This window comes from Sinocyclocheilus rhinocerous, unplaced genomic scaffold (assembly GCF_001515625.1).
Source record: "Sinocyclocheilus rhinocerous isolate Xijiao unplaced genomic scaffold, SAMN03320098_v1.1 scaffold2664, whole genome shotgun sequence".
Classification (NCBI taxonomy): Eukaryota; Metazoa; Chordata; class Actinopteri; order Cypriniformes; family Cyprinidae; genus Sinocyclocheilus; species Sinocyclocheilus rhinocerous.
This window is the reverse complement of record NW_015635763.1, coordinates 480,478-501,417: the sequence shown is the minus strand read 5'-3', so window position 1 is coordinate 501,417 and position 20,940 is coordinate 480,478. Positions and strand designations below refer to the sequence as shown.

The following is a 20,940-nucleotide window of genomic DNA, read 5'->3' as shown; positions in this document are numbered from 1 at the left end:
TATTCACAATGAAACTACTACTGTCAGTTTACTTCCTGTGTTGTACCAAGAGCTTTTCATCACTGCTTTTCAAGCATACAAAAAAGAAAACTGCACCAGCTATATTTATTCACCCGATGTTTATGGTGACACGTCAAACTGTTTAAAACAGACCTGAAAAACTGATCTGGGCTTGAATGAAAAGATGAAAATGACATATTAACAAACGTCAAAAATGTATACCAATCGTGATTAGTTCACTCAGAAAGACTTTATAAGTATCTGTGCAGTTTCAACACAGGCTCTCTCGAGAGAAACCAACAAGGCTCAGTGTTAAAGACAGAGGATGAAAGATGGCTCCCCTAGTCGTCCCAGCCAGGACCTGTCTCACAATGTTTGGACAAGTGCAGAAAGTTGGGGGAAATAAATATTTCAGCTCTCTGAAGGCTCTCGAACCCATTCAGATTTGTCTGTAAATAAGCCTTATTTGATATGAAACACACACGCCAGTCGTAACTTGTGCTGGAGCGCTTCAGATGTTTGTCACGCCGAATGTTCGCTTTAACACCATCTATGACTGATGAGTGATTTACCACGCTTGTATAACGTCCAACCCTCCCACACGGATCTCATGACATCACACACAGTGCCGTGACCATCCGAGACGCATTGAGCCGCGATCGGGTACACAGCCAACCGCCGCTTCTCCATGCTTCACTGTAAACAGTTTGGACAAATATTGAGAGCGTTCATTAATTTATAAGGATGTCTGTGTAGTTTTTGGGCCCAGGCCTTCACTTATTTGATACGGTGACACGCAAAGCTTTCCATGAGATTTGAGTCTATCAGCGGCAGTGCAAAGAAAACGTTCGCTAAGTCAAAGTGACGCTGTTCGTTCCAAGGGATGCATTTGGAAACGCCGCAACAATAGAAATTGTTGCGGCGCTCTTTAATAGAAATGTTAAATCCGCTCTTTAATAGAAATGTACAGGCTTCTGAAAGAAAAACACCTTCATAGTCATACACAACACACAACTCCCTGTCTGTTTTTTGCACACACCGAATTCAATTTGGAAACCATCATTTAGCTGCAGAGAGGCGGACAGGAAAGTCATATTGGTATAATGCTCATATTATCAATCATCTTGACGTTTTATTGGCTTTATCACTGTACATGCCATTAAAATGATGTCTGGCTCAGACTGTCAGGGGCAAACATTAAACAGACCAGGATTAAAATGCACATCTCGAACAAGTCTCCCTCTTAAATGACTTCCCAGTCAACAGCACAAGCCGCTTTAGCCTTTGAGAAATGCACCAGGTGTTAGAAGTCAACACTTTCAGTGACAGGCAGATAGCGTCAGATTTACAGAGATGCAAAATCTCTCCCGGATTCATCTACTGCTGCATTAAAAAAAAAAAAAAACATGACAGCGCGTAAAGTGGAGAGTTATGAACTACTGGATCTCCTTTAACATGTGCGCTCCTCATCAAAAGTCAATGGCCAACTCTTCAGGCACCGGACTGATATGCTAATAATGGTGCTCATAAGAAAACATTAATATTACCGCTTGCACCATTAAAAGTCATTTTGGTGGTTCGCAGAACTGTGAGGAAAGTAAATATCCATAATTCAATGGATCCTGACAGTTAAAAGCTTGTAAATGGATGTTTAAATGCTACCGCTGTAGCCAAGCGGGCCAATACACTATAAAACTGAATAATTCTCCTTTACAGCATTTAATCAGAGGTGGGGTTCAAAATACAGAGATCCAGAGCAATGGACAAAAGTACATACACAGGTATATTACAACTTTTTACATATGTAATAAAAAACTATTGACGAATTACATGGGTCAGATTACACATAAGAGCATCAACAATAAAGAAGAGGACAAATCTTTTAAAACTTGTATTGTGAATGTATGCTTACTACCTAAGGTATTCACAACAATGTATGCGTAATTGTAATTTTAAATGTTTGATAAAATATTAATTAGGCAAATAAAAGATAATAGGCAAAAATGAGTGTCAAAACATTGTCCTATACTGAAAAAAAAAAAATATTGTGAAGTTGTAAATAAAGCATGCAAACTATCGGAGCATGTTTTTTTCAAGAAAGTACTATTTTAGCTTTTTTACTTCAAATTGCCACATTCAAATTCAGTATGCTACTGGCTGGTCTTTGTAATTATTTGGACTCAAATACATACATATATATATATATATATATATATATAAATGCAAGTACAATTTAAAGCTATTCAGGCTGGTAATAGCTCCATATTTTATCCGTTAATTAATTTAATGACTGTTAATTCATTTACAATTCAGACACTGAATTTAAGCAATATTTTTATGTTCAATAAAACATTTGTCTGTCAGAGTTATTATATTATACTTATGTTTAGATATTCTTGTTCAACACATTATCTGTATTAATAGTTCACAAAATAATAGTTAATGGTAAAAAAAAAAAAATACATAATTTTTGTATTTTTTATAAGAAAATGTCTCATTTAAGTAAATTGTTTAAACATGCTTTGTTACATTTACTAGCAATTCCCAAGTAAAATGCTGTCCAAGCTGTCTTTCTTTTTTTTTTTTTTTGAAGTATACGCCATATTATTTAGTGAACCCACTTAATATTACGTGTCTGTAACTACTATGCACTTACATTCAAATAAATATTTGGTTACACTATTTTAAGGTGTCCTTGTTACAGTGTAGTTATACATTTAAATACTGAGCAATATTAATTAACTACATGTATTTAGGTTAGGGATTGGCTTAGCGTTACTTGCATATAATTATGCATAATTTATTATCATAATAGTAAGTACATGTAACGTGTAACAAAGACACCGTAAAATAGTGTTACCAAATATTTGATACGAATGCACTTAGTGTGTACATGTTTTTACTAGTGCTGTCAAATGATTAATCGCGATTAAATTGCATCCAAAATAAGTTTTTCTTTACATAATATATGTGTGTATTGTGCATATTTATTATGTATATACAAGTACACACACAAACAGCATATATTTTGAAAATATTTACATGTATTTACATGTATATATTTATATTCATATAATTATCATATATAAATATATTTAATATATAAACACTAAAGTTTTTCTTTACATAATATATGTGTGTATTGTGCATATTTATTATGTATATACAAGTACACACACATACAGCATATATTTTGAAAATATTTACATGTATTTACATGTATATATTTATATTCATATAATTTATATCATATATAAATATTTAATATATAAACGTAATATATTTTTCTTAAATATATACATGAATGTGTGTATTTATATATACATAATAAATATACACAATACACACACATATATTACATAAACAAAAACTTTTATTTTGGATGCGAATAATCACGATTAATCATTTGACAGCACTAGTTTTTACATTGTACTTGCGTTTAAAAATACCTTCCTGTAATTACATCAATTAATTTCTGTAGTTACCCAACCTTAACCATATCCCACATCAACAGCAGCAAAAGTGTTTTGCAATCCAACATGAACACAAAAGGTACACCGTACCGAATTTATTGTACTATACACAAATACTATAATATGTGTAATAATAAATAAATACTATAAGCATTATAAATACTTTATGTACTATTCTATGTACTATACAAGTACATAAAAGTTAGATGCCTAAGTGGGACCCTTTTAGTTAAGGTGAATCTGTTTGTTTCAGCAGCCTGACTGAGCCAGTATTTACTCGACCAGTATCACGAGTTTAGGGGCAGGATCACCTGTTTTTCTGAACAATGGCAAAACGGGTGAGAGTTTGAAACTTCAGCAGTCATTATTCATGCAATTTTGTTTGGTGCCTCTAGCAGTGCAGAAATTACACACTTCAACTAGAAAATGATGAGCAGATGAAGTACAGCCATTAAAATAATCTGATTACACATCTGCTTTGGAAAAGAAGATATTAATCCAAAAGCCAACGAGCTACGCCTCTTCCAAAAGCATTCTATAAATAGTGATGCCCATTCCATCTCCTCGCTCTCCATCCCAGTGCAAAGCAGTCGCTCCAGGCAACTCATCAATACTGCACTCCTGCACAAAAGATGCCCAGTTCATCTTACTTGTAATATGGTGAAAATCTCCTTTTGTGAGGGAGCAGTTCACTTGCAGTCATGAAATATGTTATTGTGTCTATCCGCGTCCCTGGCGAACAATGTTGTCCTTTCTACTGCTGAGCGAGGCCTGGAGACACCCTTCACACTCACTCAATGGACTCCAGTCACTACACATTAAGCATCACAGCTTTGGACCATATTAAAATAATTATGACATCACTCTTCTGGCATATTTCTGCACAAAGGGAACGAGTGCATATTTTTGCCCACAGTTAAATGTGGAGGAAGAGGCCCAGCTGAACAAACTCAAATATCAATATCCAAAGCTCTTCTAGTCTCAGTTAAATATAAAATGATCTATGAGCCGCAGCGCTCTTGATGGAGAGCCTTGCAGAGTTGCATCATTCTCCTTAATTCCATTCATGAGCCTTTCCCCATCGCTTTTTTGGCCGTTTGTCACATTTCACCATTATTCATTGTGTTGGGTGAAAGATGGATTCACTAGGATAATGCATCAGTTCCAGCTTTCCACTCTAAAGAGACTAGCACATAATAATGTGTATGAACAAGGGGCAGGCGGTGATATTTTTCTTCATATAGAAACAAAAGAAGCATTATTTAAATGTGTTTCGTGTGAATGCATAGAATAACCTATATATTGATCAATGAGCATCAATGTGGGCAAATGGCTTGAGCATGGCAGAAGATTTTTGTTTGACACCAAATTGGATTTGGTTTTGGTAGCATAAGTTTTGGATTTTCTTTGCTTTCAACTGACGTTGTCATGATGCCAAAATATCAGTAGTTGAGACAAATACCTGTACAATTTCAAGAGATTCCAAAAACCAATTCTGACACTACAGCAAAATCGATTCCTTTGTAAAAATTAATTTAAATAAATTACCAAAAAACAAATTACCAAAAAATGGCATTATGACATTTCTGATTTTTTGTAATTCCTGTTGACAATCACGATGGCAAACCAACTCTGTTAACATAATAAATCCCCAACATGTCCATAATATAATCTAATGTTTCTGGTAATAACCCATTCATTTAAATTACAATTGTATTTTTAGAAAACTAGCATAATTTCTTTTAATTATCATTTACTTTCAAAAATAAAAGGTTCTTTATTGGCATCTGTAATTGAACAACATTCATGGAGACTTTCGATTGCACAAGGTTTTACAGTGGAAAAAAGGTTCTTAAAATTATAATAATGTTCTTCACACCAAGAAAGAATGATTTTCTGGAAGGTTCGAGGGAACCCAGATTAGTTCTTCTATGACATCACTGCAAAAAAATAAAAAAAATAAAAAATAAATAAATTTTTTTTTTTTTTAAACTTTGCAACACTTATTTTTAAGGGTGTTATATTTGAATTCTACTTCAATATAAACAACAATTGGTGTTTCCCATTTGGCACTTCAATTCAAACTGAATTGGAATTTAAAAACGCATTCTCGATTTAGTTCAGTTCAGAAGGGTGCAAACCTGCCTCGTATCTGCACTTTCAACATGTCACCTATCACCTCAATAGAAAGAAAAAAAATTAACACAAATTTCCTTCTTTTCATTGTTGCTGCTGATGGGCAGAGACAGACTCAGGAAAACCAAATGGTGTGTGTAAGGATTAGAGATGCAGGAGGTGTCCGGGATTGCGAGGGCCAGCGGGGGTGGTGAGTGTGAAGAGAGGCGGGGCGGTGACCCTCGTTTGGGATTTGAGAGGATGCTCCCCCTCAGATGAGCTGGAGGGCTTCCCCTGAGATAACGAGAGGCCTCTTGCTGAGCCGCTGGGAGAAACATCCACCACATGTGTCCAAAGGATAACAGCACCTCCACAGGAGCTGTAGCCAGAAAGCTTTCAGCATGGCGAGAGAAGGGCAGTATGAGAAATAACACCTCTCAATGAACACAAGCCAGGCTTGAGGGAGGGGGCTCAAAGCTTAACACTCACATTGAGTCTACCTGAACTGGACATTTGGACCCGAGCACTCATGAATAAAGTGATATGCATATGAATGCAGTTGTAACTGTCTATTCTCTTGTCTTTTAAAGGGAAAGGCTCATCATTTACTCACCCTCATGTTGTTACAAACCCTATGACTTACTTTCTTCTGTAGAATACAAAAAGCAGACATTTAGCAGAATGTCCAAGCATCTCTCTTGCATGCAATGAAAGTGGATGGGGACCAATGACTGTCAAGCTTGAAGTACTATATACCAAACGACTCATATACCGAGTACTCTAAAGTCATATGATAGGCTTTGTTTGAGAAAGAAACCAAAATGGGAATGAGACCAAAAGCCATCAGTCACTAAAAAAGGTGACAATTAACTGATCATTGTATGGAAAGGAACAGCTTTAACATGTTATAAATAACTCCTTCTGTGTTCCAAGGAAGAAAGCAAGTCATCTGGGTTTCCAAAGACATGAGGGTGAGTAAATGCAGACAGATTTTTCATTTTTGGGTGAACTATTCCTTTAAAAATGAGATCTCATAACACATAAGACACTTTCATGGTCTCCTGTTTGACTTTCACTTGAATCACAAATCACTCCTGACTAAATGTTTGATGTAATAGTCTTTCCATGTACGTTTGATCCAAAGATTATGCCAGCAGAAGTTTAGTCTGATGAAACCATGAAAGCACTCTCCTCCACAGAGAAAGCGGTAATGCAATGCAGCACATTATGAAATGCATTATCATTTCAGACAGTTACTTGAGCAACTGTAAAATGGCACTATCAAGTCATCCAACAGTAACCTCTAAGTGTTGAAAAGAAAAGATCTTCTGCTTCCTAATAAATGATTTAGATAGAAGTACAGATATATTCTAAACACATTAAATAAGAGGTTGTAAGTTGTGAGAAATGAAGCTATGAGCAAAGTCAAAGTGGAACATAAAAGAAACTTAATATTGTAATGTTGACTCAATATAGCATCATCCAACTCTGTGCCAATTCCAATCTCCCGTAGTTCAAGCAAAACTCCATTTTTATTTTATTCATTCTGCATGTTTCATTAATACTTGTCACATCCTCGTAAGAAATCTGTCCGTCCTTTCGTAGCTTCCGGATATTCTTTTCATTTTTAGCACCTCCAGCTACCTCCCATTGGTTTTACAACTTCAAAACACACCTCATGAAAAAATCAGGAGTTATCTGACATGTGTCCCCCTACCCGGATGGCATGCCAACACCAAAGGCCAACATTGATTTTCTGTAAAGCAGGGCCGGATTAGCCCCCTTTAGGGCTCAGCTGCCTCAGCACGGCCTGAGGGGTTGCTATAAAGCTAATAATTAATTTAAACTGCCTGCCTGGCCTGTCGAAAGATCCACATTTGCAACACACCACCAACCGGTTGTGACTACGATTCTATAGAGAGAACATGGCATTTATATCTCCAGCATGCTGGACAAAGATGTGCGGTCATGGTGTGTAACTTCACAAAACGACCTAGTGATGCACGGCGCGACTTATATCTAGGCAGTAATGGCCTGCATGAAAAATCTAAATGCAACTCCACGCTATTACTCTTATTTTGCAAACTAAATCAAACTTTCCAAATGATTCAAGAAAAGCAGGAACAACTTGTACTGAACTTTCTAACACACTGACATGGTGTGGACTGAAACACCGCATCGTACCCCAAACAGCTCAAAGCACCCAATTCTGTACACGGAGTGACAAGCTTTGAAGCCATAATGTCCTCAGCATGGTCTTATCGAGAGCTCAGAGCCCAGCACTGCAGTTCAAACACAAGGAGGTAAAGCTTTCTTTTGCCTAGACCTGTTTGATGGCTGATACATCTACTGAATAAGTTCTATAAAAGGCAGATCTTAAAGTAAAAGAAAATATGACCCAGGGTCCAGATTCCAAAAAGTCAGTTCATTCAGAATTATTTTTATTTATTATTTTTTCCTTAAAATAAAAAAAGGCTTAAAGGACTATATGATTGTATGGTGGTTCTTTCTACAAAAACAAATACAAATAAAAAAAGTCAATAAATATATGAATAAGCAAATAAATAAATAAATAGCTGAAAATCGTAAACACCTCAAAGGCACTGACTGCATTAGGGATGGAACGATTACCGGTTTCACGATAAATCACGATAAAATGCCCTGACGGTTAGTATTATCGTTTAAAATTTAATCATCATCAAAACCGTATTTGATTATCGCAATTTTGAAAACTCGCGGTAAATCCTGTCCAGCCAGCATCAGTCTGACGCAGAAGCAGCAGCCTATTCTATTTATGTTTGTATGTGAACTCGAAATCAACCCCAACTTTGCTTCACTCCTAACCGAAGATCACATGATCACTAACAAAAATCACATATATATATAATTTTCATCTAATTTTAACAAAACCGTGATAATATTGATAATCGTGATAACGTTGGTCACTATAATCGTGATATAAAAATTTTCATACCATTACATCCCTAGACTGCATATATTACTGTAATACTCATAAGCGTACACAATATTTTAGTTGTGATTGTGTCAAGGTTTTGTCACAGCAGTTTACTAGAGAGAGAGACCCAGATGCAGAATGATCAAGGGAGTGAGGTTTATTGACAAGGCAAGGATTAACAGGGCTTATGTGAGAGTCCAAACAGTAGGAAAGGGCAGTCTGCTGGTCCTTGGTCAGACCTGGACAAAGTTTTGCTGAAGAACAAAGGAGATAGAGCAGCACCAGTCAATGAGAACACTGGATATCAGGCAACAGCTTGGAACTAATGCAACGAACCAGCAGAGACATGAGGGAAGAGGCACACTATAAAGGAGCAGAACACATGAGGAACAGGTGGACACAATCAAGTTAACGAGGACTAGACTAGGACTAAAAAAGGGGGCGTGGTAGAGGGAAACAAGGGGGCAGGACGAAAGGAGCACATGGCCTACATAAACAAAGACAAAGCCATGTGCTCAGACACAAGACAAACAAGGAAATGTTAAACAAAGCAGGACCCTGACAGATTGATCTGATGGAAGGCAATATTTGCTTAATATTTGAATCAACTCAAATTTATTAAACATTTGATTTTTAAGGATTTAAGACAAGGTATAGGAAACCTTAAGAGTTTATTTACGATGATTTCTAAGAACTTTTTTTTTCAGGAATTCAAACGTATGTCTTTTGAAGACATACGGCCCCAGATCACACAACATATGGCTTACAAGTTTGGTAGCATGTTGGTTTCTAAATAAAATCCTAAAGCAAGACTAGAGACTGTATTAATGATATTTTAAAGACAAAGTGTCTATAAACAAATGACTATTGAAAATTACTATAGTAAGCAGCCTATAGAAATGATGTAAAGGATGTTCTAAAAAAAGTAGTCTACTAATGTCGTTTCCTGATATACCTCATTTTAGCCAACAACGTACAATGTAACCACAGAATGTAAGGTCAGTGAAAAAAAGATGGTGGACAAGAAGTGTCTACTATAAATACATTTTCAAACTGCAAAGTATTAATTTTAAAAAATTGTATTCAATTAAATTAGAATTTTAGCCAAATTTGTGTGTTCTGTGTATATTTATACATAGAGTGCTCTTTATTGTGCATTCAGCTTATCAATATGCCAACACCCAAATCTATCATTTGCGTTTCAAGACTCCTGTGCAGAACACCACATCTTGTGGTGCAAAAATACAAACTGGTCACTCATGAGGTTACATGATAATTCAGATGCTGAAGACAGCTGACTATGTAGGGTAGTAGGCCGAATCTATGAATATGCAAGCCAAGAAAGAGCTAACAGGAACAGACAGTCTACATCACAGGTCTATGAAATCCCTTCCTTCCCTTCAGTGCCAGCGAGAGCTCTTGTAGAAGGTCCAGTGAAGGGATTTCACCTGAACACCTTTATCTTATTGAGGCAAACTCTCCTCAGATCAGACGCATACTGCCGGTGTAGGGGCAGTCTAGGCTGTCTGTCTGAGAAAGTAGGCTCATGAGGATATCCCACCTCCTCCGTCTCCTCCAGTGTTGGGCATTTTGATTCCTCACACTCTCAGTTCTGAAACGGACTCTGAAGACCAACAGACCCAGACACAAAAAGACAACTCTTTCCTCAAGACCAAAGCAGTCTCAGAGCCAAGGGGGAAAATGCCTTAAACATCACCAAATATCCAGATAATAGCAGACTCCTGCCTGAGATGTAAATAATGCCTGTTTACCTCATAGGTGATTGATGTGACATTGTTTACATGACCAGTATGTGGTATATAGGTAAAAGGCAGTAAACTGAAAAAAGTATATTTGTGCTGTTAATCCGGCTTAGTAAAATTTCTGTATTAAAGTTAAATCATTGTAATTCAGCATTTTGAGCTGATCATTTCCAGAGTTCTAAATTCATGTTCATGATCAATACTATTCAATGCCATATGTTTGTATTTGTTGACTATTGAGATGCCACAGATTTATCAAACTGCCACAGACATGATACAGTGACATTAAATCTTACAAGACAGCATTTTTGCATGTCACAATGGATGATATACTCAACGTCATGTTGCATGTTGACTGAATTTTAGATAAATAGTTAAAAAAAACTTATTTGGGATTACAATTATTTAAACAATTGATCAATTTTGGTATGAAATGCAATGTTGATCTTTTTTCTGCACCGTTAAAGTAAATAAATACAAACAAACAAACAAACTAACTAATAAGAATACCACACTAAATAGTTTCAAGGTTTAATTAAGGGGGAAAAAATACTTTCCAGAGTGCAATAAAACTTCTAGTTAAATTCATTCAGCACTCAGGTCTGATAATTTGCTGAGATTGTCATCAATAATTTAAGAAAATGTTTTTTAAAAATCCAGCAGGTGTTAAGAATGACAATGTGAGCTGCTAACTGGTTACAAGATCACAAAAAAGGCCCCCTTACGATACACCCATTATTAAAAATTCTATTGGATAAACATGCCTATTTTGCATACAATGTTTTGTTTTTTAAGGATGCACATAGTTGTTACGTGCTTTAGCTGTGAAAAAGCTCTAAGCGACTCTGAATGTGTGGGGGAAATGTGTTGCAGCTGTGTTCAAAATCTGCAGCAGCTGTTTAAACCCCTGTATGGTTTTGGTATGCTGGCCAAGAGAAAAAAAAAAACTGAGATTGTACACGTTTGCAAAGCAAGCGATTTGGATAGTACCCTCTAGTTCATCACTCTCCAGGTGGCACACCACTGTTTAACAGAAATCATAACACTGAGGCTGACTTATTATTCTGGGCAGCATCTATCCGCAAACTGTTACGGCAAATATTTTCTAATAACGACGAGCGCTTGAAAGGGTAAATTCCTAACGACAGGGTTCATATAGTGTGTTTTATGGTGGCTGGACAAATTCACACAGCGTTAACATTTATCACAGCGCCCGGTTGAAGAACTGCCCCCCAAACTTCAAAACATAAGAAGGCGCTACAATCTTCTTTTCAAATCTTGACAAGATAAAGCCAGCGTATCTGTCTTCGCTTTTCAGAACCAGCTCGCTAGGAGACACTGTGGGAGACAAAGTGTCATGGAGCAAGCGCATTGAGAGGATAGTACCGAGGGGGAATCCTTTGTTCCGTTTCCAAACTGCTAACCTCCTTTTTTCCCTTTGGGAACCGTCCAGGGGGAAGTTAAAGTATGGCAGGCTCTTTTTTGCTTCAAAGCACTAATAAGTTCCATGCCTGCGAGTTGCTTACATCATTAATCAGCGAGATGGCTTTGCGTGATAAAGGACGTAAACTGGCAGCGAACCATGGACTAACACAGATTTAACGTTAGGCCTGTAGCTCCGCACCCACATCATACCATCAGCCCAGATGCCAGCCGTTGCTCGTACTCCAGCGCTCCAGTCGCAGGTCAACCATGCGTTGGCACAGCGAAAATAGCATTTCACTAAACATGTCAGCAACGAATTAAACATCCTTCTTCATTAGCATGATGTTAAAGCCATTTGTGGATTAAGCTTTACGATAATCAATCAACATGAATGAGAACCTGAATGCGAAGCGATATTGACGGACCTCTTTCCAAAGTGAAGAGAGAATGATGTCTAACTCGTTTGTTTCTAAACATGTCAAAACAGAGGAAGGGAGTCAGGCATGTCTGCCATGCAGGGCCCCATCAGGTCAGGCTATAAAAATCCATCACTGGGTTTGTGCTCTGCTAAAGCGCTAAGGAAACATATTGTAGATTTTAAGAGCCTTTTTATTCAGCCAGACTGTGTACTAAAACTAATTGGATTTCTGTCAATGGAAAAATATATCCCTGGGAAGACTTTGAACTACATAACGCTGACGGTACAACGGCCCATGAGGGACCGAGCCTTCCTCGATGCCAAACGTGAGGGAGGAAAATTAAACCAACGGTCAACATAAAATACTAAAATAGCACGGTATCGAGTTTTTGAAAAATGATGTCAGGCTCACTCATTAGGTTCACCAACACAGTGAATTAAGCTACATTTAGTGGGTGATAATTGAAATCATAGCTGTAGTCATTACCGCTGACATGTCTCTAAATAATACCCTATAAATTTCCCCTCCGTTTTTTGGAGGGCTCTGTGACAGCTGGCAGGGCCTGAGAAAAATAAAGTACAGAAACTATTATTCTCCCCTGTGTGACCGGCCTTCCTATTCTCTCTTCCTTAAAGCCAATAAAACGTCAGCTTTTATTCTACCCCTCCAAAGTGCTGGCTGGATGTCAGCTATCCTCTCTAAAGCCCTGCCACAGAAAACTGAGGGCCTGTAAATCACTATGTCACAGGCACACCATCCGTCTTCGGGTATACAATAAAACAGGGATGCAGTTATAGAGAGAATGACGCCCGTGCCCAATATATATTTAATTTGAACAAAAAGAGAACATAAAGACGTTCCCTTCCATTCAAGACCGACGGTTTGAGATGCGCCTGGATGGGCCGTTCAGCGCATCCAAACAGATATTTGGCTGATGGAAATGCTGATAATGATTTAAAGATAATTCTTTTGCCATCAGGGCTCTTTTGTTGCACCGTAACAGCAGAACTGTGATTTATGCTCAGAATAGAATGACTTTTTGGCATTAGACCGCGGAACATTTGTTGGCATTTCCGATAGGTGAAGATGATATTGGAAAGCCACGTAAAATCATTTCGTACTTAACTAGATTTTTTGTGGAATAAACATTTACAACAATGAAGCCATTCATTTATTTGAGATGTCAGAGCAGCAGTCTTGAGAGCATTATTTCAAAACCAAAGTACACAAGTCGGCAGTCAGAACTGACATTTACAATCTAGGTGGTTTGTGAGATAAACACGGGGTGATTAGTGATCGTTTGACAAAGCGGAGACCTTTCCACCACTCAACACTGAATGTTCCTGGAAAGTTGAATTAGAAATGAGATTTAGAGACATTTTGTTATAACAACATGTACCAATAAGCATCTTGAAAGCTCTTCTCATTTAGTGGGTCCTTAAGCCTGCGGTTCAAGTCCAAACACTAGCGTCAGTCTGTGCGTTCATACCTGCGCTTTAACTTTTGCCATCCAGACGGGACAGAAGGACAGACCTCTAAACGAATACCATATTGCTGCGGTTTGGCAGTAACATGTGGAAGAAAATTTTTTTTTTATCAGATACAAGATTGTCATCTAACCAAAACACAGAAAGCACGATTTGCCCGCAATAACTTTTCAAAACTAATTTGGTAGGACTTGATGATGTTCCCCTCTCGTTGGCCGGACAGACGATGGTGCCTGTTTTGGCGGCCGCAGAAATACTGCACATCAACTGGATTTTATTCTTCCTGGGGCAATCAAGCACAGCTCTGTTTATACAAAGAGCAGGAAAAACTGCCATGCAAAAGAGACAAGGATGTTAAGTTAAGACCATCTACATTAGAAACGGCTGGAAATACCAAGACAAGATGAGGGCATGCCTTCCTGTTGCTGTTAAACCTGTGAATATGAACGATAACTGGAAGTAAATAGCACATGAGAATGGAGGTATGGCAGTGAGAAAGTTACAAGCAAGCTACAGTGTGTTTTGCATAGTCGAGTCCAAGTACACGTGACATAGGTAATCAAATAACTGGAGGATTAAATACACTTGTTTTTTTTTCCTTTTGAAACATCTGTAAATGTGTGTATACATGAGGGTGGAAGCCGAGCCACAATCATCTAAATCCACAATTATCTAGGTCTGTTAGTCCAACTTTGCCAAAAAAAAAGTCTAGTGTGATTTCAGTCAGACTAAAACATTTACATGACACATTAAAAACACAAATTACTGCTTTAGTCCGGTGACTAACAGATAGCAATGCATAAATCATAATGATGCGGCTTGCAGATCAGACCCAAAAACAAACACAGTGATTTCGGTCAAGATCTTTGGTTAAAAAGAAATTCTCTCTTTCGTTTAAAGTCATGTTTGCTTTGACCTTAAAATAATTCCTTTAAGCATAACTGGGTCATATCTTCGCAGTGGAACAAAGACGCACAACCACCACACACTAAACTTATTTAAATTATCCATTAGCAAAGCAGCAAGTAACAAACATGTCAACTATAATGCATCTAAAATGGTTTCTCTGTATTCTCACAATTTTGCCTGTCAGCTCATCCTCTCTTGAAGCAATCACAGAGGTACAAATTTGCTCGGAGAAATTAAATGAGATTTTATTGCTTCATAGTTGATTTATAAGAGCGGCACCCTGAATGAAATTGCATAAATTCCATTTCCGCCACTTGTGCCCGTCTAACAAACTAGACAGGGCTAAAGGAACGCAGCATTCTCTTCTAATGCAAGCCAAACAGTCCGGGCCGTTCCCAAATATTAGCGCTAAATAAGCCTGATAGATCAGATATGGAAAAATTCTCATTTCCACAAAAGCATCAATTTCCATACCCTCTGCGGGCTAAGTGATTTGACGACTTCATTTCGACAGTTTCTCCTTCGTACTCTTAACTGACATTTTATCTACATACTGGCACAGCCGCAGATTGAACACACCCGGAAGACAATGACAGGCCCTTCTACCGTTGTCACTTCTCATTTCGGCGAAGAGCAATGCGTTTTACTGGCTTATGCCAATAATAGCCCCATCAAAAAAGAGACTCCACCTTGCTCTGATGTTGAAGGAGCACTTCATGTCGCAGGCTCTCATTTGTCAATTAACAGGAGCCTTCTGGTGTTGGCGCGCGGAGGCTTGAAAGACAAAGTCTCGTCCGTGACGATTGAAGAGAGACAGATGAGTGAAGCATGAGCTGGAGTGTAATACTATAATGTGCTTTAGATATGAATATAAAATGACATTGCTGACAGTCGATACAAGGTTATATTTCATTTATCGGTGTACCCAGCCACCGTACTTTGTCTTCTTTGTTCCGTTTTCATCAGACTACTTGTGTCTCATTGTGACAGGCTGACTACATTTAAAGCGGCTCCATTTGAAAATGCAAGTTAGCATATTTGATTTGCCTTTAAGATGTATACGCAGGTGAGCACGGGTTTTAATGTGGAAACTCTTATGCATTGGATAACTAGCCATCTCAAATTTCAAGAACTTGAGTCCAGCTGTGCAGTTATGAGCATCATTTTAAATTCTGTTGGATGCTTGGCTTTTACATTCAAGCTTTATACAACTTATAACAGTTTCCCTTTGAAATATATTCTCCTTGATTTGGCTGTTGGCTCATATGTAAGGTGGCGTAATAAGCTGAATCTGATGACAGACAGACTGTCGGACCTCCTAGACAGAAAGTGACACCGGAGAAATAATTCATGGCTGCTTCGTTCCTCTACATGACAGAGGGCCATCATGTTTACCCCTCATCTGGACAGGACCAGACAAGACAATAGCATTCCCTTTGCTTTCACCATCCACTCCCTACAAAGCCATGCATGTCTAGGACACTGGAGGGGACACTTTGACAGCAATCCCTGACCTGGGATTACTACTCCTGTCTATGATCTGATACCTTTTCATGGCTAGTCTTGAGAAAGGTACCGTTTCACCTTCATACCAACTCAACGTTAAAACCACACAAAAGGCACCTTGTGAAAGGTCTGATAAACTGAATGTGATTTCACATGTGTGTTCGCAGAGATTCTCTCTGACACCTCTCACATCAGGTAACACAGCCTGCATATGTGCACATGGTTTTGGGCTGTGGTACATCACTGTGATGATGACTATGTCTTCTTACTGAACATCTAACTTCCATTATGAAAGTTTTCAAAACAATAACTCATAAAAATCATGACTGAACTTTTGACTTTATTAACTGATCTTTACAGGTAGCACTTAAGACATCATGATGCAATCCATAACATAATATAACATAACATAACACAACACATTTTCTGGGCACTCAAAGCGCTTTACATAGAAGGGGGGAATCTCCTTAACCACCACCAGTGGCCAAAGATGTCAGTCTCCACGTGTATGTCTGAAGCAGCAATGTTTTAAAGAGGATGAATTAAAGGGATACCCCATTCAAAAATGAAAATGATCATTTATTTACCATCATGCTGTTCTTAAAATGTATGACTTTCTTCTGTGGAACATAAAAGATTACATTTGGAGGAATGTTGTAAACCGAACAACAATGGAGACCAATTTCTACCGTACGAAAAAAAAAGACATTTCTCAAAATATCTTCTTTTAGTTCCACAGAAGAAAAAAAAATACTTTTTTGGTGGAGTATCCCTTTAAAAAATGTAATCAGAGAGGGATTTACCTTGCAAACTATTGCTAAAAAAAATCTAATGAAATAAAATCTAAGAATCTAAAACTAGTCAATCTAGATGACTAGTCAACTACCGTGACACATCCCGTATAAATGTTCATTTCTGGATGACCCAGATTGTCTTGTGGCAGCCCTGAGGACAACAAAAGAACCTTTCCATCACTTTGTCATGTTCACATATTTAAGTCCTCATGCCAGAGGGCAGGATGTCTGTCTATTAACTTCTTACTGTGGGGTCTTTGTGTGAACATGGCCGAAGAAGCAGAGAAATCCTGACTGTAGGCCACATCCTCACTTTATTCTGATCACATGCCTCTTTATAAATTAAATTTCACACTGAATGTAACCCTAACCCCAACAAAACATATGACCAAAACAGCTTCAGTGACAGAACCTTCTGTTATACTCAAAGGCTCCTTGAAGTGGTAAAAAAGAAAATGATTTCAGAGCCAGCTTTTTGGCATTTTGCGTTTGATATGTACATACAGATGTCAGAGAGGGAGGCTTTCTCTGCTGACAAGCCCTGTTGCTAAAAATCATCTTTATTGGGAGTGTGATTATAAGTGAACAAGACTGGGGTTATTCTAAAACATAAGTGGTGAAACCTCACTCTTCTGCGTGCACGTCACTACATCGATAATGTAAATCCTGCAGTGTTTTAATGGAAAGACAACGAACATGACATTGTTCTAGAAAAGCATTCCCATTAATAGCCTATCGATGTTCCCAACTATTCTGGTAATTATCTTATACATAAAAAGTTATAGGTGATTTGATGATAGCATAATGGCTCAGCAAAGGCAATAAACCACAGTGCAAGCGATTCTATATCTGCAGCAATGCTGCATATTTCACTACTATGTGTATGGTGAAACTATTAGGAAATATTACAGAAGAAACTGATGCAATAAATAGCATTGCATTAAAGAACAAACATCAAGACAAACCACTAACTTTGTGAATACATGCTGTATATGTCCGATGAAGACTGAAGAAACAAGTACATCTGTCCGTTAGCACTTTATATAATTTATGCATATGATAGCTGACCATATTATGTATGTGACAAAAAAAGACAAAATTTTACACCTGAATATCGATAGTTCTGGGTTCTACAGTTTTCATCCAGTCACAAATGCTCATTAGGAATATTAATGCGCCGATAAGCGTACATTTATGTGCGACACATTGAAGCAGCACAGGATTTGGCAATTATTAATGTGACAGACTCCAGTGCAAAGCGAATCAATTAAATGGAAGAATCCACATTTTCAGCACAGATAACTGCCACAAGACGACAATTTTCACATGACAAAAAGAGGCCCATTCAGAGTCCTTCAAGGCCTGACAGGTCAAGAAAAGAAGTCTGAAACAAAGGCACCTTATAACCATCATCTCCTCTCTTTTAGTTGTCAGATCAGCTTTGCTAGTTCTGCTGGTGAAATGGCATCCCCCTCCCCAGCTGCCACAAGGTGCTTCTTCATGTCCCGTCAAAGGAATCTTTTATTCTATTTGCTTAGCATTAACATGTCACATTTATTGATCAGGCTTTTTATCTGGCCACAGCATGGCACGCCGCTACTGTACCCGCCATTCTCTGATGTCTCAATGACACGGCTGACGACATAATGCACATAATGCATGTATTAAATTGCACTTAATGCAGAGGTGTGACTGTATGCGCGACACTTAGATTGACTCAGAGATGTTGTATGCGGTTAAGATCCTGTCATTTATGACAATGTTCTAGAATGTTTCACATGATAGAAACATCCTTCACACAAGGGCTTTCTCAACAAATTTGAGCCTAATATTACATATTTAATAGCGAAATATGATATGAATCCTTTTATGTGCATTGCCAACATCTGCGGTCAACACTTTTAAAGTGCAGAAGTGTACTAAAACTACATGGCATACAAAAATGACCTATAATGATGATTCTCAGTCTTTCCAGAGATGATAATGTGGGCCATAGTCCTGTTGCAAAACCTATGGGAAAAATGATGTCTCTCCCTTCTCGGATCCATATGGGAATCTAGTATGTGCATAATAGGTGCCATGCTTGTGATCGCTGTCTCCCATCATCGCGGAACTTCTATTATCACGGCCTGTTAAGAGTTACACTCGGACACAAACAGTAACTTACCTCAGTTGGTTGAAGCTGAGATCTAATCTTCTTGCCACTTCTCCATATTTTGCCCCAAGAAAATCTGGAATGTCTTCCCAATCATGCCCAATGCAGGACACCTGCATCAATGCAACACAGAGAGGAAAAGATACAAGTATTATTGCACAGCTGGTACTCTGAATTATTGTTCTTTCAAGAAATAGACTACTTAAACATTATATTGGAGATTTAAAATATGTTTGTGACAGTTAATAATTCACATACAGCTATTGTGTGAATGAAACCGCTGTTATTATGTTAGTCAGCAACAATTTAAGCAGTTTATAATAAATATTTGTAATAATACTTTTGACTAGAGTTGTCTTGCGACACAGAAAATATATTTACCAACGTGACACTGCATGACTTGACAAAAAACAAACAAACAAACAAACGCACACTTTGTGGCGTTGGTGTCTTCTGGTTAAATACATAACACAGGTCACAGGACAACGTTTTTGCAGTATTTCACTTACCTGACTTCCATTCACTACAACCATTGACTCGTTGTGTGCCATTGTAATCAAATGACAGTTCAGAAGGAAAGACGCATCAAACGAGGACCACCACAAAAGTTTTTCAGCTCATAAGACTGAAAAGTGTTCTTTATGTTTTCAAAATAAACTTTTAAACTACGCACCGAATGAAGCTTTACTTCTTCCGCGTGCTCGTGTCAGCTGATCTAGGACGGAAGCACGCGCCACTGTTCAATTGCTCAAATCTGTTTCAGCTGCTCATAACAACTTCCCGAGCATGTTTCCATGAAAACAATGGTGAGTAGCATTACTGCTAGCAATACAGACAGCTCTCGTTTGAAAAAGTAACGTTAGTTTTAATCACTGGAAGTTGAGGCAAATTTGTAAAGTATGTGTTTACAGTGTTAAACAACGCATAATAACTCAAAGGTCATATTTCACTGTATTATAATTTCGATACTCATATTTAACTGTTCCAGTCGTGTGTTCATACAAATCGTAGAGTTAAAATAACACATTAAAGCTTTATTATTAGCGTTGTTTCACAGGACAAGCAGTATGATCGGAGACGCACAAACGCTTTGGCGGGGAGCGCCATGACGTCACCGCGGAGCCTCCCACAGGCGGAAGTTTTGGACTCGCAGACAGTGTGGAGACAAGTAGGATCTCGTATCTTATGCTCGCGGTAGCGCACTAGAATAAAGTATTTACTTATTTAGGCTGCTAAACTGTGCTTCATAGGACGTCATTGGAAATGTATTTAAATGATCATCTTTATAGAAAATAAAAGGATTGTGCCTGTAAATGTTCATACCTGTCGTAACGCATCGGAGCGCGTTTGTGTATTTTCAGGTAAAATGGTTCATTGTGGTCTCTTTTACCAAAGTTAATGATAGGAAATGCTTTGTAGCTAATGCTTGTTTAACGTTTGTGAAGGAAGAGCCTTTTTTTGAATTCTGGTTATTTTCATAGATGCTTCGAAAGAAAGGAAGCGGACTAAAACGCTCTGTAGCCTAACGTTACGCAAAATAAGCTGTTTTTCTGTTAAAAGAATATGAGTTGGTTGAATTTCCGCAGTGTAGCCTACTTATGGGAGTTTTTCTAAGCACTAAAATAGAATAAATACTGTATTTTGCATTGGAACTGATTTTGTGTTGCTTACTTTGACTAAGCTGCTTTACCCATCAACTTAATGTCTGCAACCCTTTCAAATTTATTTGTAACTTGAGGGGGGGAAATCAGTGTGAAATGCGTTATTGTTTATTTTGATAAATTGTAACGTCCTCAACTTTAACTACAGAGAATGTTTTGCACAAGTGTTTTCGGCTGCTTTAGGCAGCTCTGTAAATGACTATATTTAGGCATGCATAAACATGACGATGTGAAATGTATTAAAATACATTTGCATTTAAAAAATATGAATTATGAC

The 20,940-nt window shown here is 37.8% G+C and overlaps 1 protein-coding gene across 2 annotated transcripts in view; it reads right to left on the bottom strand.

The window, feature by feature from the left end:
- The window catches only part of LOC107747465 (leucine-rich repeat-containing protein C10orf11 homolog), a 284,722-nt gene extending 264,172 nt beyond the window's left edge, over window positions 1-20,550 (bottom strand). The window contains exons 1-2 of one of the 2 annotated variants that reach the window (XM_016561976.1): window positions 19,512-20,550; window positions 19,015-19,115 (exon numbers count right to left, since the gene is read on the bottom strand). In XM_016561976.1, coding sequence (XP_016417462.1) covers window positions 19,015-19,115; window positions 19,512-19,553 — 143 coding nt within the window. In that variant the 5' untranslated portion in view covers window positions 19,554-20,550. The remainder of the gene's footprint in view (window positions 1-19,014; window positions 19,116-19,511) is intronic. The other variant, XM_016561975.1, reaches the window with a different exon arrangement.
- Between the last annotated feature and the right edge of the window lie 390 nt (window positions 20,551-20,940).